Genomic DNA, 25,217 nt, shown 5'->3' on the forward strand with positions numbered 1-25,217 from the left:
GAGAATACCTCCCAAAATGTCAGTTTGTAGTAACTGTTACAAATTCCCACACTAAGGCATACACCACCAATACAAACAAGATCAGAATCAAACCAATAAGTTCAGCCAGTTAAAAATTAATGCAGAAGAACACAACAATGTAAGGGTAAATAAAAACCTTTAGTTTCATAGATTGCAGTATTTCAACACACCATTGGCATATCTACACCACAATTCATTGCTTGGCTTTCATGTAAAGTCCATGGCTTCCAAGTAAAGTCCATGAATTCAAGCAAAGAATAATCAACTGTGTAGATGATGAAGGACCTGGACGATAAGATGAATTCGTGAATTCAAGAATTAAAAAACTAACAGTGAAATTCCCATAACAGGCTCAATGATCATAATGTTCAGTGATCAAGTACCGCTCATGCTACGACCACAATGACTGATACAAGTACCTTCCAACAGCCAAAAAGAGAGACTACAGCCATTCTAAATAGTAGAAAAATAGTGAATGGAAGCATAATAAAACGAGAGTACAGCCATTCCAAACACAACCATTTACCTTCACACTATTCAACCAAGGAGAGAGACTACAGCCATTCCAACAAAAATCTACGACCATTGCCTCCACGACCATAGAAAGTCTAGTCTTCACTGCAAAACAAGTCAAAGATCCAACAGTACAAATCCCATAGCCCCCCTCATAATCATAATGCGTGTTTACAAGAACTGTCATTCCACAAGTTTAGCCAGAAGAATAACCAACAGTACAAATCCCAAAGCCCCCCTCATAATCATAATGCGTGTTTACAAGAACTGTCATTCCACAAGTTTAGCCAGAAGAATAACCAACAGTACAAATCCCAAAGCCCCCCTCATAACCATAGTGCGTGTTTACAAGAACTACCACTCCACAATTTTAGCCAGAAGAATAACCGCAAAGGAAAAGAAATATGATAATAGAGAGCAAACTCTGAAGAACTCAGGCTATCATCCTTAGCCATTGGTTGTTCTAAACAATCATGTTTTTCGAAACGGCATGCTGAAGAAGGAAAACAGAAAACTAAAAACATTCTATCACCTAGATTTGATAGATAACTATTATCAAGTAAAATACTACATTCTAATTGACGTAAACTGATGTACTATTAATTCAAGACGTCTTAAATCTAACCACATTAATTGATCGCAAATACCATACACTTCACCCAAACCCAACACAATCTTGATCAAGACATATAAAACCCACAGAACAAAGTAGCAAATTCATATAAAACCAAGGGAGACGTAAATGCTAATAATAAGCTAACAATACACGAAAGAAATCCAAACTACCTGTGCAGAGGATTCTATAAAGGGCAAACTCAAGTGCTCTAAACTCCAAAGATTTTCAATACTCGACTTGCAAAAGAAATCTCCGAAGCTAAGCAGCTTGTTCTGAAAAGGGATGAATACAAACGTTTCAACCAACTCCTGGACTTGTTAAGACACAGAATAACCTCGAGTTGTTGAGTTGTTAGCAGTCGCATCAAAATTATATGAAAGAAAAGCCACAGCAAAGTTCTCTAAACTCAACTGAAATTAACAAATTATCCAACCAGCAGCACAGCTCAAGCATAGAAGCACACAATGACCGACACAAATACTTTCCTAACCAATAAAAAAGAGTAACACCATTCCAAACAAGCACATAAGAAAAATAGTTAATGGAAAGGTAATAAAACCTAAAGCTTCACATGATGTCCAATAACCTACCGTCATAGTCTCAACGACCCAACAGACATTCATATTATGTCTTCACTGCAAAATGAGCAGAAGAAGATGATCAAATTAACAGAGTCAAAAGTCCAAACAACACAATTGCCGATGACTATTATCACAGTGCCTGTTACAAACGCACAAGAACTCCCACTCCACAAGTTTAGCCAACAACTAAATCTTCTTCCTTGTCTATTACAAAAACACAAGAACTCAAATACACAAGTTCAGCAGTAGAAGAATAACTGCAATAAAATATTGAATGCAAAGATAAAATAACCTAAAATTCACAGGAAAAAGAATTATTCCGAGAAAACTCGAAGTGGCTCATGGCCCTAAATAAGGTGTAGGAAGATTACAATAAATAATTCCAAATACTGCTGTGTCTCACATTGGAGATAGAATTAAATAGAGCCCTCATAATGTAGCAGTGAAGAGTACAAATCATATTGATTAAGAATCAAGAGAAACCCATATTACTTAGAAATGTCCAAGTGTAAAAAGAAAAAGGAGAAAAAGAGCTCACAAACTATAATAGCCTTGATATTATAGTTTTTATAAACGGCAAGGCTGAAAAAGACGAGAATCACAAACTATAATAGCCTTGATATTTTTTCCTTGTATACTTGTTTTACTATGAATCCAGTAATTCATTTAGTTGGAATTTCTAAGTTAGAAATGTAAAAAAGAAAAAAGAGTAAGAAAAGTGGAAGTAAATAGAGCTGTGATGTTAGAGTACAGTAGATTGCAAATCTTCAAGAATAAGAATAGAGGTCGTACTAAACTCTCTTAAGTTTTCCAATGCTCCTTTTTAAGTTTTTAACTCCTCAACCGGAATAGGAAAACTCAGACTTTTGGACAATAGACAAAGAAAGAGCACAAACACCAAATTTGATACATCATCATCATCAAATACTTCACATGATATCCTAAACCACACATCCACTATTTGTCTTCGTAGAAGACGGAAGTATACAAAGGAGATGAGTTCATAAATTCAAGAATAAAAGCCAATGGAGAAACTTGGAATACAAAATCACCAAATCATTTTATAGGATAACCATTTCTTCCACAAATGCCCACACTTACTTACTTAGCATAACAAATTGGTGAAATGGTCTCATGCTAGACCAGTGAAAAGAAAAAAGCAAAAGATAGCCACTTCTTCTACAACAAATCCCACTTCAACTGAATGATCGAAACTCCTTTGCAGACAATGCTTATGTTAGTGATCAAAAACTAAAAGTTGTTGGCAGTTCCAAACACAAGTGTTGTTCAATCCTCACATGCATAAAGTTATTAACTGAAACATTTCAACACCTAGATTTGATAGATCTCTGTCAACAAGTGGTTGGCCACAATTGAACCCATATGATTTGTTGATCAAATCCTCAGAATTTAAATAAGGGAAACTCAGAAAAAACTACATAATTTCGAGATTTTAGCTGTTCTAAACACTTCTGTATTCCATTCCTTGCATGATGAAAAAATGTATAAACAAAAATGAACACATTTGATAGATTTCCATCAACAAAAACTTGGACACAAATAACCGCAATAGGAAATTGTGGGTAAGAAACCAAAACAATCACAGGATCTTAGACTAGATGAGATGCAGGCCATAGCACAAAACTATCTAAAGACTGCCGCAGAGAAACAAACCACAGTTCAAAATGTTCTGTGATAAAAAAATAGTAGACAACTCATAGAAGAAATTAGGTTATGTTGACATTCCAGCTTGGACAAATCCTATTCCAAAAGCCTTGTTGTTTACAAAAGGGATATCCAATTAAAATTGGAGATACTTGTAGGTAGTATAAAAAAGTACCAAAGTTATTCTCCAAATTGCCAAGTAACAAAATTGGAACAATTCTTGATACAGAAACAGCTAAACAACCAATCCACAAAACATGTTTAGCCAGTTAAAACCAAGGGAGACCCAGTAACTCATAACAAGCTTGATGTGATAAAGTCATACAGCTCAATAATTCGACAAACAGCATGTTTAGCCAGTTAAAAATTATTCAGAAAAACACAACAGTGCACCAATAACCAAAACATATAGCTTCACAGATCACAAAATTTACAACCCACTATTTGCACATCCTGGACCCCCTTCATTGCTTAGTTTCCTTGTCAAGCCCATGAATTCAAGAAAACTATAGTGAATCTGGGTAGAAGATCAAGGACCTAGAAAGTATGATGAATAAACAAATTCAAGAATTAATAAACTAGTGGAGAAATATCCATAACAGACTCAAAGATCATATTGTTCAGTGATCAAGTCTCACTCTTGTTTACACAAACACAATAGTTGTTGACACATGTACCTTCGTACAACCAATAAGAGAGACTACAACCACTCCAACTCGAGCACATAAGAAAAATAGTGAACCAAACCTAAAGATTCTTGGTAAGTTAAATAATCTACCTCATTGCTCCGTGATCCAATAGACATCTTCTTCACTGCAACACGAGTAATAGAATATAATCAAAATCAACAGAATCAAGGGTCCAACAATGAATAACGGCAAAGGAAATGATGAATGCAAAGTATATGCGAAGGAAATATGAATTAAAGAAAACTACTAATAACTAGATATTGTTGTGCTAGTTGAAGTAAAAGTCAAGAAGCAAATAACATAGTAACGGAAAACAATACTGAATTCCTTTACACAGTAATTAATTGGAAAAGAAACAAAACCACGTTTTGAGAGTTGCAAATTTAAAAGTCGAAGGATTAAGTAACCAATGTGAAAAAAGGAGAAGGTTCACAACTCCTTTAACAAAATATTTAATAAGCAGCTCTTGCTAAGACCTACCTCGGATGGATTGGACTTCCTATGTATAATTAAAGATGATAACGATGCTTTAACAATGAATTTCGAATTTAAAAATATTAAGCAATATAAAAATATAAAAGAGATAAGAGTATGAATTCAGTTTTGTCTTTGAATCTAAAGGTAGTTTTCACAAATCATACAACAATATTTTCCTAATATAAAACAATCGTATTCGTTTTTCATTTCTTTAATTTGGAAAGTAAACAACTCAAATTAGGACAACGGACGGCTATATAAGGTGTATACATAAAGTGGTGACTAAAGAAACAGGAGAGAAACCATCAAGTTTAATAAAGAAAGCAGCTAGAAAAGTGTTTCCCAGTGTTTCCCAGGTAAAGATTTAGGAATTCTTTGGGTGTATGCACCAAGTCGTTTAAAAAATTCTCACTAATAGACTAAACATCTTACAAAAAATATTGACCAAACCCAAAACAGGAAAGAAATTATCTAGTTTAATAAAGAAAGCAGCTAAAAAGTGTTTCCACCTATAACTAGATATTGTATGTGTTTGCAGAAGCAACACCCAAGATGCAAATAGTTTAGAGAAAGGGAAAACAATACTAAATTCTCTTAAACACTTGCAAATTTAAAGTCGAGGGGTGAAGTAATCAATGAGCATACAAGAGAAGGCTCTCAACGCCTTTGAAAAGACTTAAAAAGGAGCTCTAACTAACTACCTCAGAATATAAAAGAGATAAGAGTAAGAATTCAATTTTATGTTTTGTAATCTGAATGCAGCATAGACAAATTATACAACAATATTTTAGAACAGCGTAAGCCTATAAAATGGTTTAAAAAATTCAAACAAAACAGACTGAAGAAGTTATAAAAATTGATTGGCCAAATCCAAAACAGGGAAGGAATTATGTGGTTCAATAAAGAAAGCTGTAAAATAATTCGAAAAAAATGTTATTTTTCCAACAGCAATAACTATTGAAAGCAATACATCAATCATAACAATTTTATAAAAATCACTGCATTTCGGTTACAATCAAATGATCATATTGGCAAAAGATCTATTTAATTTAATGCAAGAATAAAACTAACAATTAAAAATAAATCTATATTCCTAGAAAATCTTAGACAAGTACATCATATTTCAAACTTGTACATACACTGCTGTAACCAGGAAAATTCCTAATCCAGAAAACCCAGAAGGCATGTCTTATAGTGCGTATTTATAACATTCTCACTCCACAAGTTTAGCATCAAGAACAATGACAAAGAATAATGAATGCAAAGATAATGAAACTGAAGGTTTCACCAAATCTCCATCCACCGTTTCTAAAACCTGCCAACCACCCTCTATTTGCATTCCTTGCACACACTTCATTTCTTAGTTTCGCTGAAATGCTCATGAAATCAAGAAAAATATAATCAATTCGAGTAAAAGACAAAAGATCTAGACAATCAGATGGATAAACAATTTCAAGAGTTAAGAAACCAGTGGAAAAATTCCGATAACAGGAAGATTGAGTATTGCCCTTGCTTAGACAAAGATCACGGCTGACACATGTACCTTCTTATAACAAATAAGAGAGACTACAAGCATTCTACTCGAACACTTAAGAAAAATAAGAAATTGTATCGTATAAAAACATAAAGCTTCGTAGTAAGTTAAATAATCAACAGCTATTTGCTCCACGACCCAATAGAAATCCTTTCCACAGCAACACGTGTAGAAAATGATAATTAAAATCAACAAAATTAACTGTGCAAAAAAAAAAAAAACATCACTGAAATCAACAAAATGTCAAGTGTGGAACGACACAACTGTCAAAGCCTATAATTCATATAGTGTATAGTTCGAAGATCTACGACTCCAGAAGTTTAACATGATGAAAAACGACCCAATAGACATCCTCATCACTGCAACACGACACAAATGTCAAAGCCTCTAACTCATTCAGCTTATAGTTGCAAGATCTCCCCCTCCTGAAGGTTAACATGATGAAAAACGACAATGAAAACAGTGAATGCAAACGGGATACTGATCCAAAACCTTCCCACCACCCACCATTTGCGCAGACAATCGCCATGGTTGACACACGTACCTTCCCACGACAAGTAAGAGAGACTAAAGTCATTCCAACTCGAGCACACATGAAAAATAGTAAATTGAATCATAATAAACCATAAAGCTTCCTAATATACATCCTCTTCGCTGCAACATAGTAAGTTAAATAATTTACTACTATTGACGCCATGACCCAAATATGCAACATAGTAAGCCATCAAATCAAACAGTAAGCCCAACAACACTTGTCAATAATGATCATCCCACAATGCCTTTTATAGGCCCAGAACTCATAAAAAAGTAACAGACAAATCCTTCAATGACAAGCCCAACTTCATCAGCTGCATAATAGAAAATCCTCTACAGAGAAACAAATGGCAGTTGACAGCTTATGTTTGTGATCAAACAAAAAGCCACAAAAAGAAGTATTGAAATCAAATTGTTCAATCCTCTTGATAATTAGTAAAATGAAGTAGAAAATCAAAGAACCAACACGAGTAGATGAATTCATAAATTCAAGAATTAAAAAAGCAATGGAGAAAATCCCATAACAAGGTCGAACATCATAATGTTCAGTGATCAACTATTGCACTTGCATAGAAACATGGTGACTGATATATGTACCTTCCTACAGCCACATTCCAAATTGACCACATAAGAACAATAGTGAATAGAAACGTAACAAAATGAGAGAGACTACAGCCATTCCAAACACAATCATGTACCTTCCTACTATTATTCAACCAATGAGAGAGACTACAGCCATTCCAAACAATAATATACCGCTATTGTCTCCACAACCCAATAGACATCCATTGCAAGTCTTCACTGCAAAATGAGTCAAAGGCACAACTACACAATTTACAAAAGCCTCTCATACCCATATAGTGCCTTTTTACAAGAACTCCCACTCTGCGAATAAAATAAAGAAAGAAAAGATAATAGAACCAAAAGTTTCTCTGGCTATCCATCAACTGCTTCCAAAACTTGTCCCCCACATATCAATTAGCAAAGTAACCTGATTTTTCAGATTGAACAGAATCAGTAAGGGACTACAACAGAGAAATATAGCCAGCAAAACATAGCATCTGCCTCCATCCTGTCACAAATAGTGAGACCCCAAAAGTAAATAGGGTGTGATGATGGGGTACTGAAGAGTGCTTCACAATCAGAAAAGGAGTCGTACAAACGAAAACTTAGGATTGAGGACATGCTTACAAAGAAAGAGCACAAACACCAAAATTTGATGCATCATCATCATCAAATACTTCACAAGAGAAGCTACACCACACATTGCTTGTCTTCCTAGAAGATGGAACTATAGAAACAACAAGAATTCAAAAATTCAAGAATCAAAACCAATGAAGAATCACCAAGCCGTATGACAGACACCAGATGTCAGAACCACAAGGTCCAAAGCTCGTAATCATCAAATAAAGGTATAAATTTACTGATAATTCTTGCGACTACTAATAATGCTTGCTTTCAATCCGACAAAGTGAACTTCGATCAACTAGATAATTCGCAAAACCCTGAAAAATCTAGATCAAGAAGGGAACCATGAGCCATGGATGTCAGACAGGAGATGGCAGAACCAACTTTGGCGCGAGAAGAATATATATAAGGAAGGGTAAAGATTGACAACTGAGATTACGCGGTTGGAGAAAAATTATACGGTTATCATGTAAATAAGATTTTCATCCTTATCTTATATCTTGGATTATTAATAGTTGTTAACCGACGAGTTACAGAAAAAATAACATTTTAGTTTTTTTTATCAGCGAGAAAGAACATTTTACTTATTATTTAAAATTTTCTTCTGAATATTATTTTGTTTTTATTAAGAGACAATTTATTAACTTTTCTAGTCAAGATAATTAAATTTAAGATTGCTTTAACATAAGTTGTACACATTATATACAATTTTAATATGTATATATATATATATATATATATATATATATATATATTTATTTATTGTCAATTTAAAAAAAAAACTATATTCTTTAATTGATATATCTTTTTAATTATTTTTCACGTTATTAGTTTTATTATAATATAAGACTCAAGGAGTCTTATTTATAGCATATGATTTTTTATCGTTATTTCAGATTTTACAGTAATATATTATGGTTAATCTTATTTTAATTTTCTAAATTCTTTTCTTAAGTTTTCTTATATAATTAACTAAAAGACATCTGACTCATTTAATTTTCGTAACTAACATTGATTCGTTTTAAAATAACATTATATAACAGATGGATTATTCTTTACAAATTTTAAATTTGATTATAAATTTTGAATATTTATTGGCTATAATAATTCATCTTTTATTTATGGCTATTAGAATGAAGTTTTATTACTTGATGTGATTTAACTAACAATTTAGTAAGTTATTTCTGTGAAGATGTAAATACATTGTCATATGTTTTCATTTAATAATTTAATATAATTTTCTTCAACTTTACTTTGAGTTTCAATCAAATGAATCACAGATCACCCACACATCCAATTAAAAAACAAGTTAGACAAAAATTAAAATTTTTACGACAATACAAGATTGTTTTGTTACTATGTTTTCATATGCTTTTTTTTTATATTAAAACTAAGGTTAAAATCTAATCTCAAAGATTTTGAGAATATCTAATCTTCTAAGTCATAATTTACAACATTTTTAAGTCAGTTATACAGGTTTAGCCATGGTGCTAGAATGGTTATTATTAGACTACAAAGCAATAGTTTACAACCCTAGAAAGTTAATGGAAAGAATACGTGAAATAGAATCAGAACTAGTATATTGCAAACATATAAATGGTAAAAAATTATGCTATTATACCATGAAATTAATGCAGGGAATCAGCAGGTGCAGTAGAATGAGAAAAGATGCATATACATTCAATCCAAAATAAACACTTGAAGACCATACAAATACGGCAAAGACAAGGAAATGCATAATACAAGACCAAGAAAAAAAAGAAGCTCACCTGGAAGAAAGAAATGACAGCAAGGGAATGGCAGAGAAGAAGATGAAAGGAGCAAAAATCTAAAGAGGATTGTGAAAAAACAAAAGAATGAAGAATAAACATTTTAGAGAATATTTGAAAAAGAGAGGATGCAGGACGCATGTCATGAATCTGTAGGCTGAGGAAAGTTGTCACAATGAGCCTAGGAGATGTTGCAGCAGAAGATAAGGATACCTTAATAATTAATTTTGAATTTCAAAATATTATAAAAATAAAAATAAAAATATAACAAAGACAAAAGTAAGAATTTCAATTCAAAGTTTTTCAATGTAAAAGAAATCACAAATTGTACAACAAATGTACTAAACAACTCCAAGTTAGAACAATGTATGTACATTAATAAAGGCGTATGTATACAATGGTTTAAAAACATTGTCACTAACAGACTAGAGACATTACACAAAATGATTGATCAAATCCAAAACAAGAAAGGACTTATCAGGTTTAACAAAGAAAGCAGTTAAAAAAGATGTTTTCCAGGAAAAGAATTAAAGTGCTTCGGTTCAAATTAAAAAATAGAAAAGAATTCCAGACAATGTAAAAATGAAAAACATATCTGTGACACCCTAAGCATCTATTACAAATCACAAACGAAAAAATAATTTAAAAACATTTGAATAAAAAATAAAGCAGAGTCCATAAGAAAAGAACCATTGCAGAACTAATTGTAAAATACATCTTCGAAAATAAGTACGAAAAAAAATGCCATAGAATTATTACAATAATGAGAATCATCCACTAGGACCTTCGGTGTAATAACTATTAAAGGCAATCCATCAGTCATAATAATTTTATACACGACAATTGTTAAAAATACATTACATACCTACAAAATATCTGACAAGCACATCACATATTTCAAACTTGTACAGCAAAAACATTACATATGTTGTTTCATTATATCCAACTCCAGAAACATTGTTCCTGATAAGAAAACAAGGAAATCCGATATTGCTAGCTTACCAACCAACTAAATCAAAACTCACGGAAGATGATCCCATAAAACCAGGGTAGCCTTAGTCACTCTAAACAACAAGCTAAAATCGGTCATCACGTGATGTTTTAAACCCAAAACTCCAGAACCAAGAATGCCCAGAAATACATCAATTCCTATCCAAAATCAAACAATAATGAAAATAATGAATGGAAAATAATGCATGGAAAGGAATTGAGATACCATCAAATCAAAGAGTAAAGCCTAACAGAACTTGTCAACCATGCTCATCCCAAAATGCCTTTTGTAAACCCAGAACACAAAAATGTAGCAACCAAGATCAGATCCAAACAAACAAGTTTAGCCAATTAAAAATTAATCCACAGCATTGTACCGGTAAATAAAAACCCTTAGCCTCACAGTCCATAGATTGCTTCTGACTGATACATATACCTTCCGAAAACCAATTCGAGAGACTACATCCATTTCAAATCGACCACATAAGAACAATAGTGAATGGAAACGTAATAAAAGGAGAGAGATTACAACCAATGAGAGACTACTGCCATTCCAAACAATAATCTCCAGCCATTGCCTCCACAACAGATATCCATAGCAAGCAACTCTTCGCTGCAAAACGAGTCAAAGGCACAACTTTTGAAATGTCAAACCCTTTCATACTTATATAGTGCATGTTTACAAGAACTCCCACTCAAAAAGAAAATAGTGAATGAAAAGATAATAGAACACAAAGTTTCCGTGGATCTCCATCCATTCCTTCCAAAATTCGTCCACATAACAATAAGAGAATTGAGGAAACCATCAAATCAAACGAGATCTACGGGGTTCTACATATGTTGGACATTGCTCCATTAAAAAAAGTCATTTGGTCAAAGAAAGAATCAAAGATTCATTGGATTATCAAACTAAATTATATGTATAAATATATACCTAGAAAACAAGTATAACCCATAAAGAGGCTCTCTCTAATCAAAATTTTGCCAAATTTTTGTTCTAGGATAAAAAACTAATTAAATCCTTTATTTTTTTTGTTACCGAATCGCTCTTTTTGATTTTGGAAAAAATATCTTTATCAATATAAGAACAACAACCCTTGTCAATAATGCTCATCCCACAATGCCATTCATAAATTCAGAAATAAAAAAGTAGCACACAAATCCTCCTCAAATGTCAGTTTTGTGGTGCCCGTGACAAACTCCCACATTGTTAGCATACCACCATCAACACAACCAAGATCAGAATCAAACTAACAAGATTAGCCAGTTAAAAATTGAACCAGAAGAGCACAGCAAAGTGACGGTAAATAAAACCTTTAGCTTCACATATGACAACGCACAATTTGCACATACACCACACTTCATTGTGCTTGGATTCATAGGAGATGATAAATTCAATAATTAAAAAACCAACAGACAGATTCCCATAACAGACTCGATGATCATAATGTTTAGTGATCAAGTACCTTCCTACAACTAAAATAAGAGAGGCTACAGCCATTCCGAATCAAGCGCATAAGAAAAGTAGTGAATGGAAACGCAACAAAACGAGACAGAGAATCATACACCTTCCTACAACCATTAAGAGAGACTATTCGTTCCAAACAAAAATATACCTCCATTGCGACAATCATCCAACAGACATCCAAAGTAAGTATAGTCATCACTGCAAAATGAGTTAAAGGCCAAACAATACAAATGTCAATGCCTCTCATACTCATATAGTGCCTGCCACCACTCCACAAATGTAGCGCAATGATAATATAAAACCTAAAGTTTGCCTGGATCTTCATTAACAGCTTCCAACACTTTTACCCACATATATATTAGCAAAAGTTTTGAGATTGAACAAAATCAGCAAGGGACTAAGATTAAGTAAAATAGTCTGCAACAAGAAAGCATCTGGTTCCCACATCCTATCACAAATTTGGAGACACCAAACTGAAGGAAGTAAATAGAGCTGTGATTTTGGAGTACCGAAGAGTGCAAATCTTACGCAAGAATCAGAATGCAAGACGCATTAAACTCTCTTTAACACCGAAATCTCAATTGATCACAACGATATACTTCAGCCAAATCAATAGAAAATCACCAAACCATTTTATAGATAGTTAATTTCTTCCACAAACGACCACACTTGAGTTCACCGTGAGAACCAAACCAAGCACAAAAATTTGGTGAAGTGAGCTCATCAAAGATCAAGGAAAAGTAAAAACAGAAGATGGCCAGTTCTTCAACAACAAACCCCACTTCAACTGCATAACAGAAACACCTCTGCAGAGAAACAAATGACAGTTTATGATCAAATGCCGACAATTCAAAAACTAAGAAATTAGGTTATTACGTGTTCTTCAATCCTCACAAGCTTAAAAGTCATGCAGTTCTGTAATTCAAAAACCAAGGGAGACGTAAATGCTAATAATAGGCTAACAATACAAGAAACAAATCCAAAACATCAATGCAGAGAAAATATAAACAGAGCAAACTCAGATATCAGGTTAAATTACTTAAATTTTGCTACACCTAAAAAAATAAGAAAGTAAATCAACACTATTAAACTAAAGATCAATAATCTATCTTTTCAATATTCAATTGCATCATTTAAAAAGGGTCAAATTTCACGATAAATCCTAAACTCATGAAAGCTAAGAGAAACCCAAATTACTTAGAAATGTGCAAGAGTCAAAAAGAAGAAAAAAAAAATTGGAAAAAGATGCACATGGGGAAATAGAGAAAGAAGCAAGAGTTCCGCTGACAACACAAGAAACAGAAACCTTAATGACCATCATACAACAATCATAAAAATTTTATAAAAATTACTGCAATATCCTTTGTTATGGAAAGGAAGTAAGATTGATCAATATAGCCAGCCTCCACATCCTATCACAAATAGTGAGACCCCAACCCGAAAGGGGCTATGATGTTGAATATACCCCAATCACAACACATATTTCAAACTAGTAGTTGGTACTTGGAAATATCATAAATCCAAAAGACCTAGAAGACAGAGATTCATTGGATTATCAAGCCAAATTATATGAATAAATATATACCTATGAATAACTAGAAAACAAGTAAAACCCATAGAGACTCTCTCTAATCGAATTTTCGCCAAATTTTTGTTCTAGGATAAAAAACTAATTAAATCCTTTATTTTATTTTTTACCGAATTAAATATCTTTATCAATTTAAGAACAACAACCCTTGTCAATAATGCTCGTCCTACAATGTCATTCATAAATACATAACTCAAAAAAAATAGCAGACAAAACCTCCTCAAATGTGAGTTTTGTGGTGCGCATGACAAACTTCTACACTGTCGGCATACCACCATCAACACAACCGAGATCAGAATCAAACTAACAAGATTAGACAGTTAAAAGTTGACCCAGAAGAGCACAGCAAAGTGACGGTAAATAAAACCTTTAGCTTCACATATCACAGACCTTTGACGCACAATTTGCACATCTACACCACACTTCATTGCACTTGGCTTCATAGGAGATAATAAATTCAATAATTAAAAAACCACCAGAGAGATTCCCATAACAGACTCAATGATCATAATGTTCAGTGATCAAGTACCTTCCGACAAGCAATAAGAGAGGGTACACCCATTCCAAATCAAGCGCATAAGAAAAGTATTTAATACACCTTCCCACTATTCAATCATTAAGAGAGACTAGTTGTTCCAAACAAAAATCTACCTCCATTGCGTCCATCGCCCAACAGACATCCAAAGTAAGTCTAGTCATCACTGAAGAACGAGTTAAAGGCCGAACAATACAAATGCCAATGCCTCTTATACTCATATAGTGTGTGTCACCAGTCCACAAATGTAGACAAGAATAACTTCAGAGTAAATAGTGAACGCAAAGATAATATAAAACCTAAAATCTGCCTGGATCTTCATTCACAACTTCCAAAACCTGTGCCCACATATGTATTAGCAAAAGTTTTCAGACTGAACAAAATCAGCAATGGACTAAGATTGAGTAAAATAGTCTGCAACAAGATCGCATATGGTTCCCACATCCTATCACAAATTGTGAGACCCCAAACTGAAGGAAGTAAACACAGCTGTGATCTCGGAGTACCGAAGAGTGCAAACAATATGCAAGAATAAGAATGCAAGTCGTACTAAACTCTCTTCAACACCAAAATCTGACCACATCAATTGATCACGAACACCATTTACTTCACCCAAATCACCAAACCATTTTATAGGATAGTTAATTTCTTCCACAAACGACCACACTTGAGTTCACTGTGAGAACCAAACCAAGCACAAAAAGATGGTGAAATGAGCTCATCCTAGACCAAGGAAAAGTTAAAACAGAAGATGGTCAGTTCTTCAACAACAAACCCCACTTCAGCTGCATAATAGAAACACCTATGCAGAGAAACAAAGGCAGTTGAATGACAATGTTTGCAATCAACTGCCGACATTTTAAAGATTAAGAAATTAGGTTATTACCAGTTCAAAGCCCTAACACTTATGTATTTCAATCCTCACATGCTTAAAAGTTATGCAGTTCGGTAATTCAAAATCCAAGGGTGACGTAAATGCTAATAATAGGCTAACAATACAAGAAACAAATCCAAAATACCAATGCAGAGAAATTATATAAAGAACAAACTCGGATATTAGGTTCCATGTCGTAAACCATTCCTAACCGAAGATTTTTGATACGCAATCAGCAAAAGAAATTTCAAAGGCTAAATAGCGTGTGCTGAAAAGGGAAGAATGCAATTGTTTCAACCAACTCTTGGATTTATTAAGAAACAAAGTAACCCATTAAGTCCAATAATCTGCCGTTATAATGTCAATGACCCAACATACATTCACAGTAAATCTTCACTTGCAAAAAAGAATAGAAGATAATCAAATCAAAAGAGTCAAAAGTCAAAACAACACAATTGACTATGGCTCTTACAACATATTACATAGAAAATAATCAATGTAAAGATAATAAAACCTAAAATTCACAAGAGGCACCAAGATTTTTAAATTTTTAACTGTTTATATTTTTAAATCCTCAAACGGCAAATGAAAATAAAGGCAACGTATAATTGATAGTCTGAAATACATTTGAAATACAAGGCAAAATTCATTTGTCAATGCAGCATACAAAACAACACAAAATGAAGTTTTGAAATCAAATTATCCAATGCTCTTAATAATTAGTAAAATGAAGTAAAAACTCTAAGAAAATTACTTAAATTTTGCTACACCTAAGAAAAAAAAAGAATTCAGCACTATAAAACTAAAGATCAATAATATATCATTTCAATATTCAATTGCATCATTTAAAAGGGTCAAATTTCACGATAAATCCTGAACTCATGCAAGCTTAGAGAAACCCAAATTACTTAGAAATGTGCAAGAGTCAAAGAAAAAAAAATGGAAAAAGATGCATACAGGCCAATAGAGAGAGAAGCAAGAGATCACTGACAACACAAGAAACAAAAAACTATGTTCAGTTGTATTGCTCTTGCTTAGACAAACATTGCGGCTGACACATGTACCTTCCTACAAAAAAAAAGAGAGACTACACCCATTCGAACTCGAACACGTAAGAAAAATAGTAAAATTGAATCATAATAAAACATAAAGCTTCCTAGTAAGTTAAATAATCTAGAGTTGTTGGCTCCACGACCCAATAGACATCCTCTTCGCTGCAACAATAGTAGAAAAGGATAATTAAAATCATCAATATCACCTGTTGCAACGAGACAAATGTCAAAGCCTCTCACTCATACAATGAACATAATGAATGAAAAAATAAGTAAACCTAAGTTTTCACCGGATCCCCATACACTGTTTCCAAAAGTTGTCCACCACCCACCATTTGCACACCCTGCACCCACTTCATTTATTTCCTGTAAAGCCCATGAACGTAGCCCACGAATTTAACAAACTACATCAATCAAGGTAGAAGAGGAAGAACATAGACGATAAGACGAATAAACAAATTCAAGAATTAGAAAAACCAATTGAGAAATTTCCTTAACAAACTTGATGATCATAATGTCCATGCTATCAAGTATTGCACTTGCTTAGACAAACATCATTACTGACACATGTACCTGAGACAACCAATAAAAGAAACAACAACCATTCCAAATCGAGCTCACAAGAATTATAATAAATGGAAATGTAATCAAACATAAAGCTTTGTAGCAAGTTCAAAAATTTACAGCTTTTGCCTCCACGATCCAATAGGCATCCTCATTGCTGCAACATGACTAGAAGAAGAATATCAACAACATAAATATAGCCAACAGTCGAACCATAGACATGTCAAAGCCTCTCACTCATATAGTGCGTATTTATAGCATATCTCACTACACAAGTTTAGCATGAAGAACACGACAAAAAAATAATGAATCCAAACCAGATCTCCATCCACTCTGTTTCTAAAACCAGATCAATCCGAGTAAAAGGTGAAAGATCTAGACAGTAAGATGGATAAACAAATTCAAGAATTAAGAAACCCGTGGAGAAATTCCCATAACAGGAAGATTGAGTATTGTTCTTGCTTAGACAAAGGCCACGTCTGACACATGTACCTTCCTAGAACAAATAAGAGAGACTGCAACCATTCCACTTGAGCACTTAAGAAAAATAGGATACGGTATCGTATTAAAACATAAAGCTTCGTACTAAGTTAAATAATCAATAGTTATTCGCTCCACGACCCAATAGACATCCTCTTCGCAGCTGTGCAAAAAAAAAGATCACTGAAATCAACAAGTCAAGTCTAGAACGACATCGTCAAAGCCTTTAACTCATACAGTTTATAGTTACAAGATCTCCCACTCCAGAAGGTTAACATGATGAAAAACGACCCAATGACCCAATAGACATCCTCTTCGCAGCAACACGTATAGAAAATGATAATTAAAATCAACAAAGTTTATAGTTATAAGATCTACCACTCCTGAAGGTTAACATGATGAAAAACGGTAATGAAAACAGTGAATGCAAACGCGATCCCGGTTCAAAACCTTCCCACCACCCACCATTAGCACATTCTGCACCCACTTCATTTCTTAGTTTTCCTGTAAAGCCTAAAGCCCATGAATTTAAGAAACGTAAAGCCCATAAATTTAAGAAACGTAAAACAATCAGGGTAAAAGAGGAAGGACATAGACGATAATATGAATAAATAAATTCAAGAATTAGAAAAATCAATAGAGAAATTTCCTTAACAGGCTTTATGATCACAATGTTCAAAGTCACAATGTTAAAAGATCGAGTATTGCTCTTGCTCAGACAAACACCATGGTTGACACACGTACCTTCCTACAACAAATAAATTGAATCGTAATAAACCATAAAGCTTCATATAAACCAAATTCAAGAAGCAAGAAACCAATTGAGAAATTCGAATAACAGCCTAGATCATCACAAATGTCAAAGCCTCCCACTCAAATAGTGCTATTTACAAGGTCAACCACTCCACAAGTTTGGCATGAAGAATAACGACAATGAAAATATTGAATACAAAGATAATAAAACCAAAAGTTTCACCGGATCTGTTTCTGAAACCAGCCCACCACCCACCATTTGCACACTCTGCACCCACTTCATTTCTTAATTTTCCTGTAAAGCCCATGAATTCAAGAAAACTACGGTAGAAGATGAAGGACCTAGACGATAAGATGAACAAACAAAGTTAATAATTAAAGATACCAAAGGAGAAATTTCCACAATTAGCTCGACAATCATAATGTTTAATGATCAAGTATTACTCTTGCTTAAACAAACAACATGGCTAACTTGACTGACTACAGCCATTCAAACTCGAGCACACAAGAATGAAAATAAATGGAGACGTAATAAAATATAAAGCTTTGAAGTAAGTTCAATAATTTATAGCTATGCCTCCATGATCCAACAGACATCCTCATTGTTGCAACACGACTAATAGAGGACAACCAACATAAAGAGAGTCAACAATCGAACAACTCCCATGTCAAAGCCTCTCACTTATATAGTGCCTATTTATAAGATATAACCACTCCACAAGTTTAGCATGAAGAACAACGATAAAGAAAATAAATGAATGCAAAGATAATGAGACCTAAAGTTTCAACGGATATCTCCATCATCTCCATCCAATGTTTCCTAGACCTACCAACCACCCACTTTTTGAACACCATGCACCCACTTCATTTCTTAGTTTCTAAAACCAGCCAACCACCCTATATTTGCATATCTTGCACCCACTTCATTTCTTAGTTTTCAAAACCTGCCAATCACCCTCTATTTGGATACCTTGCACCCACTTCATTTCGTAGTTTCCCTGCTTGGACAAACGCCATGTTTGACACATGTACCTTCATACGACAAATAAGAGAGACTAAAGTCATTCCAACTCGAACACATCAGAAAAATAGTAAATTGAATCGTAATAAACCATAAAGCTTCGTAATAAATTAAATAATCTACAACTGTTGATAAGTTAAATAATCTACAACTGTTGACTACACGACCCAATAGACACATCCTCTTCGCTGCAACGTAGGAAGTCAAATAATCTACAACAATTGATGCCATGACCGAATAGACACCCTCTTCGTTGTAACACGTGTAGAAAAAGTTAATTAAAATTGTCAAGGCCTCTAACTCATGCAGTGCATATTTAAGAGAATTTACAAGATCTCCCACTCCACAAGTTTAACTGGAGGAAAAATGGCAATGAAAATAATGAATGCAAAAATAATTAAACCTAAAGTTTCATTGCCGCTTCCTCTGTTTCCAAAACCTGCTCACCACTCACCATTTGCACACTCCGCACCCACTTCATTTCTTAGTTTCCCTGTAAATCCCATGAATTCAAGAAAACTATAATCAAACTGGGTAGAAGATGAAGGACCTAGACGATAAGATCAATAAATAAAATTAATAATTAAAGAAATCCAATGGAGAATTTTCCAAAACCAGCTCGACAAACATAATGTTCAATGATAAAGTATTGCTCTTGCTTAAACAAACACCATGACAGACACAAGTACAATCCTACAACACATGTACAATCCTACAGTCAATAAAAGAAACTGCAACCATTCTAACTCAAGCACACATAAGAAAAATAGTAAATTGAATCGTGAGAACCGTGATAAAAAATAAAGCTTTGTTTAAGTTCAATAATACACAGCTATTGCCTCCACAATGAAATCAACATCATTTTCATCGCAACACTAGTAGAAGAAGATAATCAAAATGAAAAGTCAACCGCATAACAACACAAATGTCAAAGTTTCTCACTCATATAGCGAGTATCTACAAGATCTCCCCACTCCACAAGTTTTGCCTGACCTTAAGTTTCACGGGATCTCCATTCACTGTTCCCAAAACATGACCACCACCCATCATTTGCACACTATGCCTCCACTTCATTTTGTAATTTCCCTATACAACCCATGAATTTAAGAAAACTATAATTAATCTGGGTAAAAGGTGAAGGACCTAGACAATAAGATGGATACAAAAATAAAATTTCTAAAAAAACAATAGACAAATTTCCGTAAGAGGCTGATCATAATTTCAACTATGAAGAATGACTCCTCCTTCGATTAACACAATGGCTGACCATGTACCTTCCTACAATCAGTAAGAGAAACAATAGTCATTTCAACTCCAAACACATAAGAGAGCTACTAAATGAAAACGCAATAGAACATAAAGTTTTGCAGTAAGTTCAATAACAGTCAAACAGCATATATGAAATGGCCATCATATCTTATCCTTTCATCCTTTTTTTCACAATGAATCCAGTACTTCATATATGAAATTAGAAATTCAAATCATTAAGAAATGAGGGGAAAAAAACAATAACATGACCAAAAAGCAGAAAGAAAATTTTTAAGAGAAGTTTCCATTTAATCATCTAGTTGTCAGACAAATCCTCCCCAATTTGCGGTGCCTCCAATAGTCTGATAGTGCATGTTACAAAAATCCACAAGAACTCACAGCCACATTGCAAGGTCAGCAATGAATCCAACCAAAAAGCAGAGACATTTTTCGCTCCTAATATATGCTCAATGAGACTAATGTTACGCCAAACAAATCCCCCAAAAATTGCTGCAGAAAAACAACCAAAATGCAAAGACATCTTCGCTCCTAATATATGCTTAGGCCAAACGAATCCCCAAACATTGCTGCAGAAAAACAAGATCAGGTTCAAGAAATTAGATAATAGAAATGAAACTCATCCAAGAAATTATATTACACTGGATATTGTATTATTATTTAATCCTCAACTGTTAATGTGCTGAGAAGGAATCATCACAATCGCAGATCACACACCTAGATTTGACAGATTTCAAAAATCAAACAAGAACTATATTCACATTTATGGTTTTTAATTCTCAACCGACATCGTGCTGAAAAGGAATCATCAAATAGCTAGTCAAAGATAAATACAAAAAAGTGAGAATAACAGGTGAGAATAACAGAACCTAAAGCTTCCGGGGAACAAATCACAATTCAATCCTTATGTGATCAAGTCGTAATCAAGTCGAGAGAAAGTCGATATGAGAGAACATCCATCGAGAAATTTGGATACTGAGAGCAACAGCGATGGAAACTCGATTCTACATTCTCAACCGCCAAAATAAATCTCAGAGATTCAGGACATGCTGCAGAGGAATAAACACAGACAACAAATCTGACAGGTTCCGAGATCAGATCGTCTTAACAAAACCTAAAACTTACATGATCTCCTACACCACACATTCATACACCGTGCCTGCCCTGTACAGACCCAAAATTCAAGAAAACGATAACAACTCTTAAATCAGGATGTTACAAAACCATTCCACACACCACTGCAGATAAACAAATCATGGTTCAATCCTATATTCGATGATCAATACCAAACAGCTTATATTATAACAGAAAGGAGCCACAAAGAAGACTTAGGTTATGCTGAGCCCACGGCTGTTCTGAATTATTATGCTTTTCATATCATCCATATGCAAAAGAAATGTCAGAGAACAGGCGACAATTAGGTGTAAAGAAAATACGCGAAAAGATCCAAAACTGTAAAGTACGCGAAAAGATCCAAAACTCGACATCATCATCAGATAAAGAATGATATTCAGAATAATTTTTGTATTCTTCAGTTTGATAATCCGACAAAGGCACTGATAATGCTCGCGTTCTTCAATCTGACAAAACACATTTATCGACCCTAAATTCGAAAAATCCTGAAAAAACTTGATCAAGAAACACAATCCCCAAAGCCATATACCACAATCATCGAAAAAAGAAACATGTATAACAGATAGAATATGCCAGAAGAAACTGTCGCACTGGAATAACCATAAGGGCGGTGGGATATATATAGAAAGGGAGAATCAAGATTGACCGTTGAGATTACGCGGTGAGAGAAAACTTAGACGGTTATGATGCACTTAAGATTTCGTCCTTATCTTATCTTTATAAACAGCCGTTAACCGAGGGCAAAACATTTTAATTTATTTTTTATCAGCGAAAATAACATTTTAGTTATTTTTTAAAACATTTTTATGATATTTAAAAACTTCTTACGAATATTAACTTGTTTTTATTGAGATAATTTATTATCTTTTATAGTGAAAACAATTTAATATTTAAGATTGCTTTAATCTTGAATTCGATTTCTAACATTTTAAATTCTACACATTATATACAATTTTAATATATTTTTATAATTATATTATCAAATTTAAAAAATACTTATTTCTTTAATTAGTATGTTTTTAAATAATTTTCTTGTTATTAGTTTTATTATAATAACACTCCCGTGTGATTCTTATTTTTAGAATATATGACCTTTTATTGCTATTTCAGATTTTAGAGTAATATTTTTATTATTAATCTTATTTTGATTTGCTAAACTTTTTTCTTCAGATTTCGTACAAATTTTACTAAAAAGGCATTCTAAAATCTCTTGGGAAACTAAGTTTTTCTAAAAAATACTTATTCAAACATAAAATCGGAGTCGATGTATAGAAATAACAAATTCTTAATTATCTCTTTTTTTCTTTAAATGTATTTAAGTTACTATCTCTACAATTAACTAAAAGAACATTTTACTCATTTAATCTTTTTAACTGAACATTGATCTTCTTAATAAAACTTTTTTTCCGTTAAATATATTTATAATTTTAAAATTAAATAATATAATTTAATCTTTTTGACCACATAAAATATTTTTCTCTGTATGTTTATTTTATATAATAATAGAGTGTCTAAAAAGAATTATTCGTTATTAAAACAATTGTTACAAACACCATTCATGAGTGCAATATATTTTTATACATTATTACCGTAAATTTTAATCACTATCCACACATTGCCTATATAAATTTTTATACATGTGGTCAACTTTTGTTTTCTTTTTTAAAAAAATTATATATTTATTATTAAATTTGTCTATATAAATTTAAAAATATATATTTAATTATTACAATAATGTTATAAAAATAAAAATTTGAATCAGGTTAAAATTTAATGAATTATATGTAATTTCTTTTGTATATTAGTGAATGATTATGGACTTAAAAATTTGTTTTATATAATGTTTAAATAAATAAGGTTCAATTAGTTGTTTGGTATGGTATGTAATTTTGTTAAAAAGTTTCAAGTTATTAATTTTTTTGTTTTGATCGACTCCCAAATTTAATTTTTTGTTTTAATTGAATCCTAATTTTTCAAAAATTAACTCAATTAGATATATTTTTTAAACAACTTACAAACTACACGCTTTAAGTTTAATATTGTCTCTCTTTTAGTTGGTTTATAGAAAATGCAACTAATAATACTAATATCAACAATATTAATGGATTACATTGATAATAATACTAATTAAAAAGTGAAAATAATTAAAATATGATCACGTAAATAAAAATAGAATGTATTTACAAAACAAAACTAAAATGTAAGTATATTAGAAAAGATGAATGATTCAGTATAATATAAATATAATATAAAATTGATGTAAAAAATTTGTAATCTGATCTGGATAAAAATAGAGAATTCTTGAATCGAAGGCAAACAAAATATTTTAAAACAATAATATTAAAGATATCTATCATATCATCTTTCAAAATATCTTATTATAAGATAACAACTACTAGAATAATAGCTGCTTTAAAACATAATAATAATCTTTCCAAATATTGGCTTACAATAACTATCATGTCATGGGTTACAAAAATAACAAAATATCCTAACCACTAAGCGCATGTTTGGACATACGTTACAAAATCGATTATATGTTAAATCGATTTCATGACGCAAAAACTAATATAAGTTGCTTCTGAATGGAAGTGAATTTTTGAGTTTTTAATTGATTTTAAAACCCAAACATACATGATTTTGTGTTAAAAAATCAATTACACGTCAATCCAAATTACAATCAAACACACACTAAACTGACCCACAACTCACGTCATATTGGGCCATTGTAAATCTAACTCGCTTCATTCTTTCATAGCTCGGCTCATTAGAAATATTCTTTTCTATTACTTCACTCTTTCATAGCTTGGTTCCTTAGACATCTTCTTTTTGTCACTTCACTTTTTCATAGCTCGGCTCATTTAGATTAGCCCATTGAAGATCTTCTTCTTTAATACTTCACTCTTTCATAACTCAGTCCATTAAAGATTTTCTTCTCTAGCACTTCACTCTTTCATAGCTAGGCTAGTTCTAGATCTACTTCTTTAGTTAATGCTTGCATGACTAAAAATCTATGAATTAGCTGTAAAATTTGTTGTGAAAAAAATTTCTTGAAAACTTCTTACAAAATTTATTAAGGTTTTACTTATTATATGTTGTTTTTTGTTACAAATTTTGATCTCCAAAAATTCCACCTAAAACTTTTATATTTATTGCGAATTTTTGACAAATTTAAATTAGCAAGAACATGTTAAATACCTTTTAAAATTTGGTAGGAAAGTATTAAAAAAAATAATACAAATTTCTTGCAAATTTTTATTTTTTTCGCAAGAACTTGATACAAAAATTATTGAAAATCTATTTATTTAATAATTTTTTTCCTACAAAATTTAAATTTACAGCAAACTCATTTTTTCTTAGATTTTTTTTCTTTTACAAATTTATATTTGTAGGAAAGTTAAAATTATTTAAAATTTTGTAGAATTTATTTCCATCTTTATTATACTTAAATTTCGAAATTATTTTCGTCTTCCTCTTCTTTACATTATTTTATCCTTGAGCTTCGCTTTCCCGCTGCTATTAGTCCTTTGCTTTTGTGTTGTTCTGCTCAAACCTTCTGCCTCTGTTATGCTCCATCACCACTCCAACACGCTCGTTGACGTCGTCCTGTCGGAGTCTAATTTTAGTATTTCACTCCTCCTCCATTTTACATTTTATCGTTTTCACTTGTCAAATTTAAGTGAATGAAGATATTTAGTGTTTTTGGCTAGTGCTAGATCAAATTATTTTGCTTTTGATTTTCCCTTGCGGTTTGATTAGGCTTAAGTCTTCGAAATAAATTTGACATTAAAGGCACATGATAATAATATTGACAAGTGTACTACTAGAAATTTTCATATTACATGGAATTTTTCTTGCAAATTTGTTAAAAAAATTGCAAAAAAGATTTTTTTCTACCATTTTTT

General features: G+C 32.6%; 1 protein-coding gene across 10 annotated transcripts in view; it reads right to left on the reverse strand.

Annotated features, from left to right (window-relative positions):
* The window catches only part of LOC114188929, a 40,215-nt gene extending 18,295 nt beyond the window's left edge, over nucleotides 1-21,920 (reverse strand). The window contains exons 1-15 of one of the 10 annotated variants that reach the window (XR_003605470.1): nucleotides 20,851-21,920; nucleotides 19,855-20,747; nucleotides 19,316-19,405; nucleotides 18,115-18,923; nucleotides 16,000-17,886; nucleotides 14,024-14,891; nucleotides 12,194-12,851; nucleotides 11,110-11,190; nucleotides 9,588-10,736; nucleotides 7,329-8,144; nucleotides 5,851-5,931; nucleotides 4,175-4,209; nucleotides 1,321-1,422; nucleotides 548-639; nucleotides 158-306 (exon numbers count right to left, since the gene is read on the reverse strand). Coding sequence is in view for 1 of the 10 variants with exons in the window: in XM_028077602.1 (XP_027933403.1) it covers nucleotides 4,175-4,209; nucleotides 18,115-18,233; nucleotides 18,862-18,923; nucleotides 19,906-19,986 (297 nt within the window). In the remaining 9 variants the exon portion in view is untranslated. The other 9 variants (XR_003605474.1, XR_003605477.1, XR_003605472.1 and 6 more) reach the window with 9 other exon arrangements.
* Nucleotides 21,921-25,217: the final 3,297 nt, after the last annotated feature.

This window comes from Vigna unguiculata, chromosome 6, assembly GCF_004118075.2.
Source record: "Vigna unguiculata cultivar IT97K-499-35 chromosome 6, ASM411807v1, whole genome shotgun sequence".
Lineage (NCBI taxonomy): Eukaryota > Viridiplantae > Streptophyta > Magnoliopsida > Fabales > Fabaceae > Vigna > Vigna unguiculata.